Raw genomic sequence first — 15,645 nt, forward strand, 5'->3', positions numbered from 1 at the left:
TCAGTCCTCACGTCGCAAAATAAAATATCAACTACTGTATGTAGTACAATTATGCGTGACATTGAAGTTATCGTCTTGTGTTGATCACTTATAATACGTAAATAAGTTTACATTTCTTTGCGTTCCTGTTGATTTTTTTAAAATCTTGAACTTTAGTTTTTAGTTCTTATCCCCGATTGTTATTGTGCATTCAAGCATAAATGCTGAAAGTGCGTGCAAAACTTCATTTCCCACAATGCATCGTGTAGGGGCTGCCGGACTTCCGCCTTGAGACGCTGACGCAATTTTTGCCTCGTTGGAAAGCGTATTCCACAGAAACCGGAAACGTTGCGGCTGACAGCAACCGTTCAACACACAGACGAGGGGAAAAAACACAAAAGACGGCGAAACTCAGATACTCTCATTCGAGTGGCATTTTACCTTCTGTGGTAAGAAAATTAATTCCCACACGAAGTCGTTGTCCGGAACAGTTTGCAGTTTATGCTATTCGATCTAATGCTAAGCTTCAGTATCTTGAAGATACTGATCTTGCATGTCCGCCGTATGCTGCAATCGAAGCACGTTTTTGTAATGGAAGTGGTTTACTAAAAGTACACAAAAGATGCGTGTCATATCGATCCGATTCTACTGTCACTGGGTATTGTATTAATGCCAAACAAATGTATCAGTATTCGTTTTGGCTGGGAGTGGTCAGTCACATTGCCCCTCGACCGCAGCCTCACAATCAAATTCCAACATGAAAAACATTAAGGCTTTAACTCGTAGGATTTTACTGCATTTTAAGATGAATGTCCCCTTTGTGTTGACATCGCAAGCACATCACGTGAGGGGGGCGGGGCACACTAGAAGATGACTTTGATGTTGCGAGTGATGCAACAGGAAGGCCACACCGCACATGGGAAAGTCTGGAAACCTTTGACTCCTCACATGACAGACGGAGAAAGTCTGTTTTTCTGTTTGTCTACCTGGCTGTCTTTTGTGACATAACCTCAAGGTGGTGTTTTGATTTTTTTGTTTTTATATATCCATGGCAGATGGCAATCACAGAGGACCAAGCAAACATGGATGGAGCAGACCTGCTTGGTTTGCAGTTAGATGACGGATTAGTTGGATCAGCTGAGGACCAGCTCTTTGCTTACGTCAGTACGCTCATGGATTCGTGGCACTCCAATCAGGATGTAAGGCTTCCATATAATGTCTTTCATGTCATGAGATGATATGGATAAAATCTAAATGAAAAATGTTATATTCATATTCTTCTGTGATCCAATTCATTTACTGATCAAAGTAATTTATTGATTTGTTTGTCTTGTCCCTGATGGATGTAAGGCTTCCATATAATGTCTTTCATGTCATGAGATGATATGGATAAAATCTAAATGAAAAATGTTATATTCATATTCTTCTGTGATCCAATTCATTTACTGATCAAAGTAATTTATTGATTTGTTTGTCTTGTCCCTGATGAGGAAGCTGAAACAAATGTCACTTTTTGTGATGCTGGAAAGAGACTGCCTACTAATGTGCAATAAGATTATTTAAATATTAATTACAATTACGAATTAATTTCACCAAGCAGATAATTCAATGCTCATTGATTCTAGCAGTACCTGCAAAACGCCACCAGGTGACAGTATAATTCTGCAAACACATTACTCTTCCCTCTCATCCTCAAAAGTATCATTGTGTTTATGTATTTTTTGTCGTTGGTGTATCATAATTACACAACGATTAGATTAGATAGAGAAACAACTCATTTGACTCCTTTGTAGTTTCTTCTGTTTTTTTTGTTTTTTTTTTAATTATAGCCGTACAGCATTGGATAATCAGGCTCGTTTGAGTTCAACTCACGTGATGCAGTTGACTGACAAATATATATTACTGTGCGAGTCAGAGAAGCTGCAAAGAGGTGCAATATATCAAAGTCAAAAGTCAAAGTCAAAGTCTGCTTTATTGTCAACTTCTTCACATGCCGAGACACACAAAGAGATCGAAATTACGTTTTCTCTATCCCACGGTGATAAGACATATTATGCGACAGACATACAAGTAAACGACGCAATATAAAAAACAAGAAGGCACAAACAATAAATAATAAGAGTAATAATAAATAATAAATAAACAGATAACACAACAAATAAGAGCCAGTGTGCATACAGACAGTAAAAGTACAAGACGCTACGCAGAACGGGGAAGCGAGTTCAGGATCCTGACAGCCTGGAGTATGAAGCTGTTTGAGAGTCTGGTGGTCCGGGAGCGCAGGCTTCTGTACCTCTTCCCAGAGGGCAGAAGCTCGAACAAAGAGTTATATTTGTAACGTCTCAATTGTATACGTTTGTAATGGACCTGTCTTCCCTGCCCAGGTGCTCAGCTTGTTCCAAGAAGCGGACATTATAGAGCGACACTTGCCCTCCACTTCCCCATTAGGCAGCGATAGCGGCATCTCCGACTACAGCGGCAGCGCCGACCGCATGGAAAATGGCCCCCTCGTGGGTTGCCTGAGCCCAGAGGGCGGCAAAACCGACCTCTCTCACAGTCCCACCTACTCCAACCCAAGCCCGACGTGCTCCGAACCTGTCTTAGTTGCTGAGGAGCCACAAGCAGAGAACCCGGAGGCCTTGACGGTTCAAGCGGATCATAGCTACTCTTTGCTCAGGGGTAGATGTGAAGACACGGACGTCTTGCAGAGTGTGCGGGCAGAGAAGCTTGACACGGATGTCTTCATTGATCTGGGTATGTGTCAGAGTCCTTTTAATACTGTTGATTGACAAGTGCAAATTTACCAGACTTCAGCACCATTAATATCACTGAAATCAAGGACAACTGTATGAAAGCTGACGCGATTGAGACCTGTCTCAACTCTTTGTCGCTCGTCTCACTGACATACTGAATACATATTTAGCTCTTAGGTTAAATCTCTTCACATTGTGCCCGCAGATAATTTGGTGACTGAGGAAATGGAAGATGACTATGCCAGCGAGCTGCCTTGTACGCTTGCCATTGAGGAATCGACGCTGGACGCCATGCAGTGCGACAACACGGATCAGGTCAGTTCAATTAGAAATCGTTACCATTGTTTGTCATCATCCCAAAATGCAAAGAAGGCTATTCGCAAAAACTATTGTGACTTTTTTGTAGTTCCAGTTCAAGGAAATTGTGCTCTCAGAGGAGGAGAAACGGATTTTGGCGAAAGAGGGAGCCACCATTCCCACCCATATGCCTCTTACAAAGGTAACCTCAGCCAGTAGAGAATTATAATAGCTATGTATTTGTTTGTTGGACTGGCACATCGAATAATTTACATGAGATGCCTCACTGACATAAAACGTTTTTTTTATTCAGCTAAATAAGTGATTTATACAGTGTTGCATCATGCACATAACAGGAGTTCATCTTTTCCCATGTAGAATGTGTGTTAATGGTGTGTTGATGTAATCACGCCGTTGGTGCGTACGCAGGCAGAAGAGAGGACCCTGAAGAGGGTCCGGAGGAAGATTCGCAACAAGCAGTCTGCTCAGGAGAGCCGCAAGAAGAAGAAGGTCTACGTCGACGGCTTAGAGAGCAGGTGCGACAAATTTCTTCGACATTACAATGCAAGCCAGACTGAAAGCAATGAAGGGCACACTTGCAAGTGGCTTGTTATTTGTTTTACAGCCAGCTCACTCTTTCGTCTCCATTCAAATGCAAAAACTTCACATCTCTCTCGAGTATCTCTCAGCATCCTACGAATTAAAGACAATCAGGAAGGGCGCTAAAATCTTCTACTGTCATCCCTCCTCAGGGTGGCCGTCTGCACCGCGCACAACGTGGAGCTGCAGAAGAAAGTCCAATTGCTCCAGAAACAGAACATGTAAGAACACTTGATGATGCTTCGACTCACATTCATACAAAATAACACACGCTACCTCTATTTTCTTTCTCACAGGTCTTTAATCGAGCAGCTGAGGAAATTGCAGGCCATTGTGAAGATGTCCACCTTGAAGGCCAGCACGACCAGCACGTGTGTCATGGTGAGAAGACGTCCTTTTTGTTTTGAAAAGAATGACTTTCGTTTTTTCTCACGCAGTGTGCTTTCTGCCCTCTAGGTGTTCCTGCTCTCTTTCTGCCTCATCGTCTTCCCGTCGGTCAACCCCTTTGGCAGCAACACGGACAAGAAGGAACTCTACCTTCCCTCTTCCAGTAAGCGCTCTTGAACTGCACCGGCCTTATATTATGCTTTTATTAGGCTCATAAAATAAACACAGCAGAAGGATTAAAAACAATGAGGATTGCAAATCGTGGCCGTTAGATGAGAAGGTCGCTGTGATTAAGACTTTTTAACACTGTGTTTTTATATTTTGTGTGTGTGTGGCTATTTAACATGTGTTTACCACAAGAGTCCAACAAACAAAAACAGGCTTTGTTTTGAGGGCGACAAAAAATGAGCCACTCATCATTATTTAATTTTCGTCTTTTCTGGAGCAAATTTTGCTTCTAACGTTTTGGGGGGAGTAAACCAAACATGCCAGTCCACCTGTATTAAATAACAAAGAAAATACTTTTAAATGTCAACCTCTTGGTGTCATTTACGTTATTTGATTTTGCAAGAAACACACAACAGAAGATGTATTATACCAACTCTCCAAGTGATTGAATCATGCAGTATTTAAATATGAGTTACTGGGCAGATAACTTAGCCCCTTAGTATTTCAATCATGTAAATTTGCATTTCAAGTATAATCAGTAAGACTCTCGCCTCATGATTCACTCCTTTTGATCAAAGTTGCCAAAGCCCAAGTTAGTGATTGACTGAGACATGTGATTTTCCCACTCTGATATACACGCAAAACAGATCATGACGGACATTGGTTCGCCACAAAAAACTAACCACGAATCAGTGGGGGTCTATTGTAGACACGTCATTCCTGCACAAACTTAAGTGATGTGCAATTGACAAAAAAAAGTTTTCTAAACAAAGAAAAAGAAAACTTCAGTTGAATTCAGCTGACGTCAGTTCGTAGACATGTGTTATCATTTAGATGCTCTATTCAACTTTCTTCTGTTGTTTTTGCGTTCACAATTGCAGTCATTTCCCGAACGTTGCGCTCGCTGCCGTCAGAGAGCACCGACGCCTTGAGCGACCTGGAACCCGAAGACGACGAGGCGGATCTTCTTCACCTGGTGCCGCAAGCCGAGCTAGAGAACGTCGACGTCATCTTTGCGGGCGGGAAAAATAATCACACCCCCGACTACCAGCGTGTGGAGCAGCCCGAATCAGAGACGGCTGTCAACGGCAACTCTTCAGCGGACTACCCTGCCTCCCCGCAGGTAGCGGAAGTTACTGGTGGGGGTGGTGGCTTACAAGAAGGCTCCTTAGATTCTGTAGTGGTGGCTGCTGTCGCGTATGAGGTTCCTGGGACCAAGGGGAACTGGATAGACCGGAACCCTCCATCCGTTATATTACAGCAGCGCCGTTCCGATGAGATGTAGCGCGGTTGAATCCAAAAGTATCAACTTTGGCTGTTCCACTGTATTTTAACAAAAAAAAAAGGGAAACTTCTGGTCATCCCAACAGCCTTCTGATTACTACTGTTACTTTTTTGCACTTTTTTTTAATGATGTTGCAATGGGCAAAAAGGACATGCTCCGTCAAGAGGATATTAAAATACAAGTATGTATTTGAAAAGGCCCCCAATCCCCCAACAAACTAAAACGAATAATTATTTTATGGATTCGACGCAGTAGTAGATTAGCTTCCATCATTCATTGCTTGATAGAAGAGTAGGCTGCTTGATTAAAGTGATTTGAATCTGTTGCATCATAAAGCCATTGCAGGACATTTGGCCATGTACATAAATGACTTATTAAGTGTTTCCCTTGCAACAAGGGTTTCCGTTGTTTTGCGGAAATGATCTCCCGAATCCCTACGATACTCTTTTGTTAAGATAAGGAGCGATTTTTTTTATATACCTGTGCAAATCGTGCAAACTATAATGTTGCACAGAAAAATGTTGTGCAATTAACGAGTCCAAAAATGTAATGAGCTGTTTTGTCAGTGAGGCATTTTTAGTGTCTTTCTATGTTACCATAAATGGTTATGGCATATGCTCTGTATTATGACCAGTTGAGATTTTAGATGTGAAGAGGGGAAAGGCACTGATTAAAGAATAATGAAATGTCAATAGGCTGAACTGATTGTAGCTTTTCTGTACATTGGCCCTCTTTACGTACGTTATTGGACCTCTTTACGTATGTTAATAAAGTTTTTATGCATCAAAACAGTTCTCCCGTCATTTATTGAACTTCATAATCTTCCCCAAAGCGTGTAGCCTGAATAATCAACACATACCACTAATAGTCTCTCCCAACCGAGCAATTCTATCAAATGACAACTTTTTTTCTGAGCAGACTTAGGAGGAAAATAAGTCTGATCACATTTCACTCTGCATGATGTCATGATAACTGTGAGAGACATGCAACAATTGGCCATTTGATGACTTGTATTAAGAAATGGAAAAATATTCCCTTTTTACTCCAAAGTCCAAGCTTGCCTTGTCACATTCACGCAGCTGCACAGTCCCGTGCTGGGCAAACAATTTCTAATGCATTAGACATGACATCAACCCTTTTTGAAGGGGGAAGTAGAGTCAGGTGACTCATCACCAGTCCAATGACTCATGATTACGAAGCAACAAGCCCGGACTAGTTTGTGTGGAGGAAAGGTCACGATTTGAACGGCCTGAAGGTGGCGATGTAGTCTACTCAAAACTGCACAAAGGAATACAGTCCATGCAATCAAAACGTGTTATGATAAAGGTGCTTTAAAAATGCATACGTCCGTCTTGACATTGACAATGCATGCATTTGTTTTGAAAACAAAGAGATAGGCCATGGGTCAAATAAACATGGGGTAAAATAAATGATAAAATACGTAAAACCCTTTGTTTTTTTTAGTTGATTTAATTATAATTAAGTAACCTATTATAAATTGAATACAGCTACTTTTGGATTCTATATTTTTCTAGAATAATGCAGGTATTCCAGTTTTTGTTTTTTTTGTTTTTTCATTTCAATGGCTATAAGTCAACAACAGTGAAGCACACAAAACTGCTAATGGAGGTCCAAAATTTATGTTTAAAAAAAAGGAGAAAATTAAGATATCTAAAGAGAAATCTGTCATGAGTTCTTTTTCCCTGAAGAAACGTCATCATAAGGAAGTCTTTGCCCCAATCCGGATGTAAGCAAGCGTTGTTATCTTTCGCCAGGTAGGGTATTAAACGAGGCAAGCCATTGTGCAATATTACACGCATTTCAAAGATATTTCCAAACAAGCCAGCTTGTTTGTTAAACGTCTGTTGCTTTACAGCGAGTTTCATAAAAGTTGCTATTCATAGTCTCTTAATTCCCCGAGCTGGGAAAGTCCTGCACTTTGGATAAGGTTGCACTGAGGTCACCTCGGAACCTTTCCCTGCATGCATTCTAAATTTCAAGTCTTGGGAAAAGAGCATTCAATGCATGACACTTATATAACCCCCCCCTAAGAAAATATGAGCAAAGGTCGTTGCACGAAAGAAACACTTGACTGTTTAGGTTTTTCTTGTGTGAGGTTGTGCAAGTGGGGCGATAAAAATATTTCTTGAAAACCTATCAAGACACAAAGCGTAAACATGTTTTGCAATGCACCGAGTTTTAACTTTGGAATTTCCCATGAAGTGACAACGCGGCACTTTTGATCGATTTAACTGGGCGAGCTGACAACAAGAGGTCAAACCCCACAGTTCCTTTTGACCGTGTTTTTGTACACTGTGGTTATGTTGACAAAGAAAAAAGAGGTGGGGGTGATTTCTTGAAAGTTCGTAATCCTTCCCCGCGTGGGCTTGTCAACAAACCTTGAGCAGTAAATGCCGGTGAGGAAGGGCGGGGGAGAGCAGGGGGGACTTTTGCTTTGCTTCTGACCGGGCTTGCTGTGAACCAATCCGGGCGAAGCGTGAGCGGAAAGGGCCGCCCCTTGCCGAGAAACCACGCCGAGTTCGCTATAAAATCTCCCCTCTGCTGGATCTGAGCTCAGAATAAAGCCAGAGAATAGAACAGCAAAATCCATACTGGAATACACGCGCTCCACTTGCCTTTTTTTTGCCTCACGATCACGCGTGGATTATAACTATGACTCTTGAGGAGATTCGAGGACAGGAAAGCACGATGGACCAAAACGAAAGGTAAGTCTTGGACGCACACTGAGTGCATGCTCGGTGTTATTTTGTGGATGCGCGCAGTCGTCTAATGTCTTTTATTTCTCGTGGCATAGGGTGCAAAGTGCAGGCACAGCATTGGAAGAGCTGCTGCTCGCCGCCAAGAAGCAAGACTACCTTACAGTCGGCGTGTACGAGTCGGCGAAAGTTATGAATGTGTGAGTATTTGAGCCATTTTTACGCATGGATTTTAATTTATGCCCACAAGTTGCCATGCAAGTTCTAACTCTCCTCCCCTTTCCTCCAACAGCGATCCGGACAGCGTCGCTTTCTGCGTGCTTGCCACCGATGAGGAGCACGCGTGTGACATCGCCCTGCAGATTCATTTCACGCTCATCCAAGCGTTCTGCTTCGACAACGACATCAACGTGGTGCGCGTCACCGATATCGAGCGCCTCGCCGATCTGGTGGGCGCATACGAGGGCGGCGAGCCCAAGGACGCCCACTGCATCCTAGTCACGGTAAGGGCTTGGCTCTTGACTCACTCTAAATTTAGTCGACGGTAGAAATGACAATGAGAGCTCAGCAGCAGGCAGCTGACGTCACTCACTCAGCTGTGACTCACAATCCAACATGTTAATGCTGCAGTAATTAGTTTCATAAGATGCTTCCGCTGTCTTTTAAGTCATAGCCTCTTGCTATTTTAATGCATTTATTAACATTCCCCCCCTTTATTTCCCCATTCCAGAGCCCCAGTGCCAATCCATGGAAAGATCCCGCTCTGGATAAACTGAGTCTCTTCTGCGAGCAGAGCCGCAGCATGTGTGACTGGGTTCCCACCATCACCTTCCCTGAACGCTGAGTCAGCCATTCTCCCCCAATCCCTTGAAGATGCATCGACGATGATGATAAAAAAAAAAAAGAAAGTCAAGGCTTCACTCGAGGGTGTTAGAGCCTTTCTGCCTCCCGTTTGTCTGGATTAGTGGGCTGCGTGGCCGGGATGGAAACTCACCATGACATTCCTTCCCCTCGTGCCCGATCTCTGCTACCACGTGCAGGGGAAAGCAGTCAGTTCATTGTGGGTCGTTGTGGATTATACCCTGAGGGGAGAGCCAGTGAAGGGGGGGGGGTGGCTCGGCGGTGTGCCGTGAGGACACCACGACGGACACTCGGGGGAGGCGTTGCCAGAGCGATGACGGCCCACTCGATGATTAGTGAGAAGACGTCGGCGGCGCGTGGGCACGACTGCATCAGACTGTGCAGAGGTGGATGTGAGAATGCGCGGAGGCCGGAGCGGAGCTCATCAGATGGGAGTGATGCTGATCCGAGAAGAGAGTGGCTGAAAAAAGAAAGACTGGACTTTTTCTTCAAGTGCAAACATTAATAGCAAAAGACTTGATTTGTGCTGCACTTTAATAACATTTCTCAACTTTGATGAGTTATTACTTTATTGGAAATTGTGCAAGCAAAGCAATGCAACGTTCATTTGAATTTGCACACATTTTGTTCATCATCTGTGAATAAATACTTGAAACCAAATGACTGCTTGAAGAATTATTTAGCCTTTTGCTTTGGGTGTCTTAACAAAAGGTAACAACAACGGCTATTCAAAAGCTAGCGGGCAAAAGCATGTTGGTCATTCTTAGTCATGCAACATGACTAACTAAGGTGTGATGTCTATTTGAGCAAAGAAACTGCAATCCACACCAAAGTGTATTCTAGAGTCATGCAGACACTATGGAAAACCTCCCAGGAAGCCAACACCAAGTCACTCATTAGTAGTCCTGCAAAAAGCTTAATTAAGGATACCTCCTATTAGGGCAAGACTCATCATTGATATGCTGATGGTTTTTTTTCTAAAAAGCAATTATGCAAATTGAGGTGTGGCATATGCTAGAGCTAATACTTATTAAACTGACAGTGTATTAAAAAACAGGTTGCAAAAGTTGACAATCAACAAATGCTGTGAGATAATTAGTTCTGCTAAAATACCAAGCCGTAATGGAAGCGTGGTGGGGAAAAAAATTGATGTGTGGCGTCTATTAGAGCAGAGTAAACCTGTTGAAGTACATTGGAGTGTATTCCAGTCAGACGATGCAAAACTTTTCAGGAAGTTGGTCATTACTAGTTCTGTGAAAGGACTAATTGAGGCGGGGCGTGTATTCGAGTCGAGAAAGCATACGGCAAAGTGTAGTCATGCAAAGAGCATGCAAAACTTCACTGGTAGCAACAGGTAAGGCATATTTGAAGAAATACAGCATGAGGGTATTTACAAGATGGACACACATATATTATGTAGAAGATTGCTAGCAACCAAGATAAAAAATGTTTTGCACACAGGATAGCACCCAGCTCTGTATTTCCTTCTCACTTATCAAGTGACAGTTTTGGATGGTGGTTGCCTGAGTCTGAAGAATCAGAAAGTTGGCGTGGCATTCTTCCTCTTTTGCCACTTAAAAAATGGAAAAATGTGATTGTAGCAGCGTGATGGATCATGAGTTACAACAAGCCCAATGTGCTTTTAGTGCTGACTTGGCAGTTTGCAGAGGGGAAAAGTTGCAAGTCATGCTGGAGCCCAACCTCGACCCCGGTAGCTTTCTGCACAATTAGGGTTGTTTGTAATCGACTGCAAAAGCAAATACAACCAAAACGTTTTTTTTCTTGTTTGTCTATGTGACAATGGCGTTTGGGAGACTGGAAACACCAAGCTTGACCAGTATCGGAGATTGTTGCTGTCTGTCATTGCGGGACTACTTCTCTTGTTGTTGTTGAGCCCTTTGTTCTGCCCTTTCCCCTTCTACTCCGTCTCCCCTTTGTCACTCACGGCTTGCTCACTCACGGCTCACTTGATTATCTTATGCATAAAATGCAATCAATAGTGTGGCTTTTGAACGTCTCAACGTTTCAGGTGGCTCAAGATAACTTGTTGCGTTGTAAATATAATGGACTTGACTTGGCCTTAAAGACAGTTCTCCAACCAATAATGCTCTGGAGCTGCTTTTGGTTAAAGTGCACTTTTAGTATGTAGTTGTCATTTAAATGCACACTCAGACGAGCCACTAGAAGCCTCTTTGTGTGTTTAGTTGAGATCTTGTGCACCCAAGTGGAAAACGACTATCTGGACTGTCTTTTAAGCTTGTTTGCATTTGCAGAAGGCCTTCAAATCACTGGCGACCGTCCAAAACATCCTATATCCAAAGTAGGGTAATTGCATATTTTTTATCCACAAATCTATATTATTGGTCAATCCACCTGTGTGGGTGTCATTTTTTTTTTTTTTTTTAGAGATTATCGACCAATCCGGACAGTGAATAATAATAATAATAATAATAATAATAATAATAATACATTTTATTTGTAAGGCGCCTTTCAAGGCACTCAAGGTCGCCGTACAGAGATAACAGCATACACAATTAAATATAAAACAACAGTATAAAAGCAAGGAGACATCTGCAGAAGAATGATGGTAAAAAATGGTGGTAAAAAAACAAAATTCAAACGCTTGAGGCATTGCAGTATATACAAATCCATTTTTATTTGAGAATACTTTTTCTAACTCACGCACAGTCTCCTGCAATCACCCACTTGCGCATAAATTAATGTAGAGCAAAGTTTAATCGTGGAATATGGGTCAGATGAGATGATCAGGTGAGGGAAGTGTGCGTGTGTGCGTGCGTGTGTGTGTTGCGGTTGAGGCTGACAGTAAAGAGCAGCCACTTGAAAGAAAAAAAAAACACTCGGCCATATGCTCAGCCACACACATCCACACCTGTACATGCATGCAAGCCACAACTAGCAAAGCGAGCACTTTCTCCTTACTCAGAATGAGGTCATTCCAAGAACAAAGAAACTTTCCTCAGAGAGGGGATGCGAAAAAGTGTGTCGCCGTGCAGAAAGGGGCTTTCCGTGGGCATTTTGTGTGCTTCAGCAGGTTTTTAGGAATACTCATGCAAATTCCTGTAAATGCTGACAAACGTCGCAATTCACTGACATGTAAAGACTTTTGAATTGACTCTTCTGAGAGTCATAGGAGCGACACTGTTTTTAATTGGTCAGAAGAAACTCCAGAAATCTAACAAAACTCAGTGCAGCTCTGCCTACCTTTTGGCTTTGACAAAATACAACAGACATTGAAGCGGGAATATTAAGGAAGGACATTTATGACTGAGCTGGGCTGGTAGTTGTACTGATACATCAACTTTGCGCCATGCGAGGTTTGCCATGTGTCAGAACAACTCAAGCATGATGCAACACGAGCAAACACCATGCCTGTTTTTCTCCAGCTTTGTTCCTTTGGCTAGCTGGGCAGAGAAGAAAAACAGGCGCTGCTGGTTGGATAAATCCAACAACATCTTTTCTTCTCTGATGGCTTGCGTCCCAAAGCCTGCAGCGAGACGAGCTCAGACGTCTGCGTGAGCGAGGCGGCAGACACGTGTCCTCTGACTCCTCGTTTTCTCTCAAGTGGGAACAGAAAGATGGTAAACATCAGGCAGCAGAGTGCCTGCTCTCTTTTTCCACGAACTTCAAGTCAACAAAACGCACATTCATCTTGCCCCGATGAATACAGCACACGCAACAAATGACGCTCTCAGAAGTAAAAAGTAGCACAAGCACATTAACCAAAAAAAAAAAAAAAACCAATACACATCAGGCCAATTGGACTTCAACACTGAGCTAAAAATAGAAAATTCGATCAAATGATCTATTCTGAGGGTGTGAGTCATCTGGCAAATTGAGTGAAGCCACATGGTAGATGATTAGGGGCTTCTAGACAGACAGATAGATAGATAGATAGATAGATAGATAGATAGATAGATAGATAGATAGATAGATAGATAGATAGATAGATAGATAGATAGATAGATAGATAGATAGATAGATAGATAGATAGATAGATAGATAGATAGATAGATAGATAGACAGATTGATTGATTGATTGATTGATTGATTGATTGATTGATTGATTGATTGATTGATTGACTGACAGACCAATCGCTCGATCGACAGACAGACAGACAGACAGACAGACATAGATGTGTTTTTGTCAGTTCACTGCAGCGTCCTACCACCAGCCGCCTAATGTACGCTATTTTATCCTGCTTCTGGATTGGGAAAGACTCCGATTCCCAGACGTCGGGGTTGGACTGTAAATGCGGCGCACTTATGTGGCGTGTTGCTATGGCGATACGCGGCCCTTTTCCGACTCCTCGCTCTCCTGCGGTCCCCGCGACCCATTCCCACTTTTGCAGATCACTTACAGTAACCGCAAGGGAGATGAGATTACAAGGACAGACAGAACCGCCTACTGGACCCACGCCCCTCAACCCAAATCACCCGACCCCGCTCTAACCCAGCCTGCACTCACATGGCCGCGATGGTACCATGAGCTCAACTGGCAACCTCGTGGAGTGATTGAGGAAAGGTGTTGGGTATCTCGTGTTTAAGTATGTGTCAGTCATTGGAGAATTATCCTTTGGAGTGGGCTGACCCCTCAGGGGCTGCTTTAAAATGTCTTCATGGATGCATGTGTAAAAAGAGTCATGGTGGATTCACTTACAGTTGTTTCTTTATTTATCTTCATCCATCAATCTGCTTTGCTTACTTCTTGTCCTCATTAGGATCACAAATTAATATAAGTGATATATATAAGCACCGATATCTCACGTAGAGAGTAAAAGTAAAAAGTCATCTTTCTGATGAAAACCTCAAACACACACATTTCTCAGCATGACGTATTCTTTTTTCTTTCTTTCAATTGTTATAGGCAACCCCCACACCAACACCACGACACCTGTTATGACCGCACCACGCTGCGTGTGGTGAGGTCACGTGACGTTCACCTGAATTCAAAAGCCGTGATTGTGCTTGTGTTTTTGCCCAACCGACAATCACGGCAAAACAGCTGTGAGGGGAGGGTGACCTGGTTAAACACAAACACACACGCGCGCGCGCGCGCTCACATGCACTCGCACACACACACACACACACACCTGACCTACACTCCGAGATCCATGGTGTACCCTGGAGGGGTGTAATGTGACATACACACAGCAGGTCATTGCAGATGAGGGCATGAGACACACTGCTCCCACAATGAGATGCACTTTGTAGATAGACGGGGACATAAAGTAATTGTCAACCAAATAAATCAAAACCCCTTGAGGCTATTAAGTGATTAAGGGCTATATAAATAAATTCGACTTGAAATGTTGTTATTCTACCATAAATACAGCAGTAAAACAGGTTGAGTGGAACTGGCAAACACACATGTTTTCATTATGTAATGGAATTATTAACAATGAAAAATGCCATTACGTCAGTCTAAAAAAGAAGACACTGACTTTGAGCAAGAGCAAGAGTGCAACCTGACCTGGGTACCAGCCAATCAATCACAGGGCACAAAGGGACAAACAACTTCTCACGCTCACATTCACACGAAAGGCTTATTTGGAGTATTCAGTGAACCTTTTTTAAAATGTGTAAGGGGTCTGGAAAACCCGATAAAAAAGCATGCAAGCACAGGGAAACAGAGGAACTTCACACAGGGAAGCCCCGAGCTGAGATTCAAACTCAGAACTTTCCAATTGTAATGTAATCATGTGCAGTAAGTTTCTGGGTAGAATAATGTTGCCCTGAGGAGTTGTGCCTCAGCACCAATGTTCCACTTCTCAGAGCTGACATAACGGGAAGAAATACAGCATAACAAAATAGAGAAGACAAGCAAGAAAAACAAGAGGCAGAGAAGGTACCCAACTAAACTGCAGTAATATTCATTATTCCTACATTGCAGAGAGAGCATATGTAGGCCTGCCAGTATTGCTGTATTCTATTTTTTGTATGTTTTGCTGCTCCATGTGCATTAAAACATTAGTGGCTTGAAGGTTAATAATCATCATAACATTTCCCGTAGCCTGTCTGGGGCGTTTGACAATATATATTAGCACTAAGCTTGCAAACCTTGGTTATGTTATGGTTTTGTAGAGCAATGTACAATGTTGAATGAACAGAAAACTCTTAGGTGACAAATAACACTCGTCAGCAGCAATTGTAATTAATTAATTAATTCATTAAATATGAATCAATTAATTGATTAAATAATTATTATTTTTGACTGTTTACAAAATCTTGTCAGACTAGACATCCGAGGAAGGTGTTTGGCTTTATCTCATATGGAAAAGACTATGTCTTGGAATTGCATCAGGTTTATTTGTTCACTGGCATCTGGATGGATTCAAACGCTGTAACGTGTGACGACTTTGTGCAATAGTTCGCTGGAAATGGAAACGTGTGCCATCAGTGTGTTCTTGTGGGTGTGTGTTTTCTCCCTCGCTGACACTGCATGCAAAATATCACGTGGGTCGACTTGAACGCTTCTAATTTCCGCCCCTCCCCTCCGTGTTTAGCGTGAAACGGAGGGACATTACAGGAAATGAGCCACGAATCCTATTGAGGTGTGTAAACACGTCGCACTTTTGTG

General features: G+C 42.6%; 2 protein-coding genes across 3 annotated transcripts; both read left to right on the plus strand.

Moving 5' to 3' along the window:
- Positions 1 to 270: 270 nt before the first annotated feature.
- On the plus strand, positions 271 to 6,258 carry creb3l3l (cAMP responsive element binding protein 3-like 3 like). Of its 2 annotated transcripts, XM_061278861.1 has the most exons (11): positions 289 to 428; positions 816 to 943; positions 1,035 to 1,178; positions 2,364 to 2,733; positions 2,938 to 3,047; positions 3,139 to 3,231; positions 3,459 to 3,565; positions 3,782 to 3,850; positions 3,926 to 4,010; positions 4,086 to 4,179; positions 5,066 to 6,258. In XM_061278861.1, the coding sequence occupies exons 3-11, from the start codon at positions 1,035 to 1,037 to the stop codon at positions 5,467 to 5,469; spliced, it is 1,476 nt and encodes a 491-aa protein (XP_061134845.1). In that variant the 5' UTR covers positions 289 to 428; positions 816 to 943; the 3' UTR covers positions 5,470 to 6,258. The 2 variants fall into 2 exon arrangements, with proteins under 2 accessions (XP_061134844.1, XP_061134845.1); XM_061278860.1 differs by lacking the exon at positions 816 to 943 and having other exon boundaries at positions 271 to 428.
- A 1,777-nt stretch (positions 6,259 to 8,035) lies between these two features.
- On the plus strand, positions 8,036 to 9,707 carry gadd45ga (growth arrest and DNA-damage-inducible, gamma a). The gene is made up of 4 exons (XM_061279487.1): positions 8,036 to 8,195; positions 8,285 to 8,386; positions 8,479 to 8,689; positions 8,917 to 9,707. Exons 1-4 carry the CDS (start codon positions 8,143 to 8,145, stop codon positions 9,028 to 9,030), a joined length of 480 nt encoding a protein of 159 aa, XP_061135471.1. The 5' UTR covers positions 8,036 to 8,142; the 3' UTR covers positions 9,031 to 9,707.
- Positions 9,708 to 15,645: the final 5,938 nt, after the last annotated feature.

Source organism: Syngnathus typhle, linkage group LG5 (genome assembly GCF_033458585.1).
Source record: "Syngnathus typhle isolate RoL2023-S1 ecotype Sweden linkage group LG5, RoL_Styp_1.0, whole genome shotgun sequence".
Lineage (NCBI taxonomy): Eukaryota > Metazoa > Chordata > Actinopteri > Syngnathiformes > Syngnathidae > Syngnathus > Syngnathus typhle.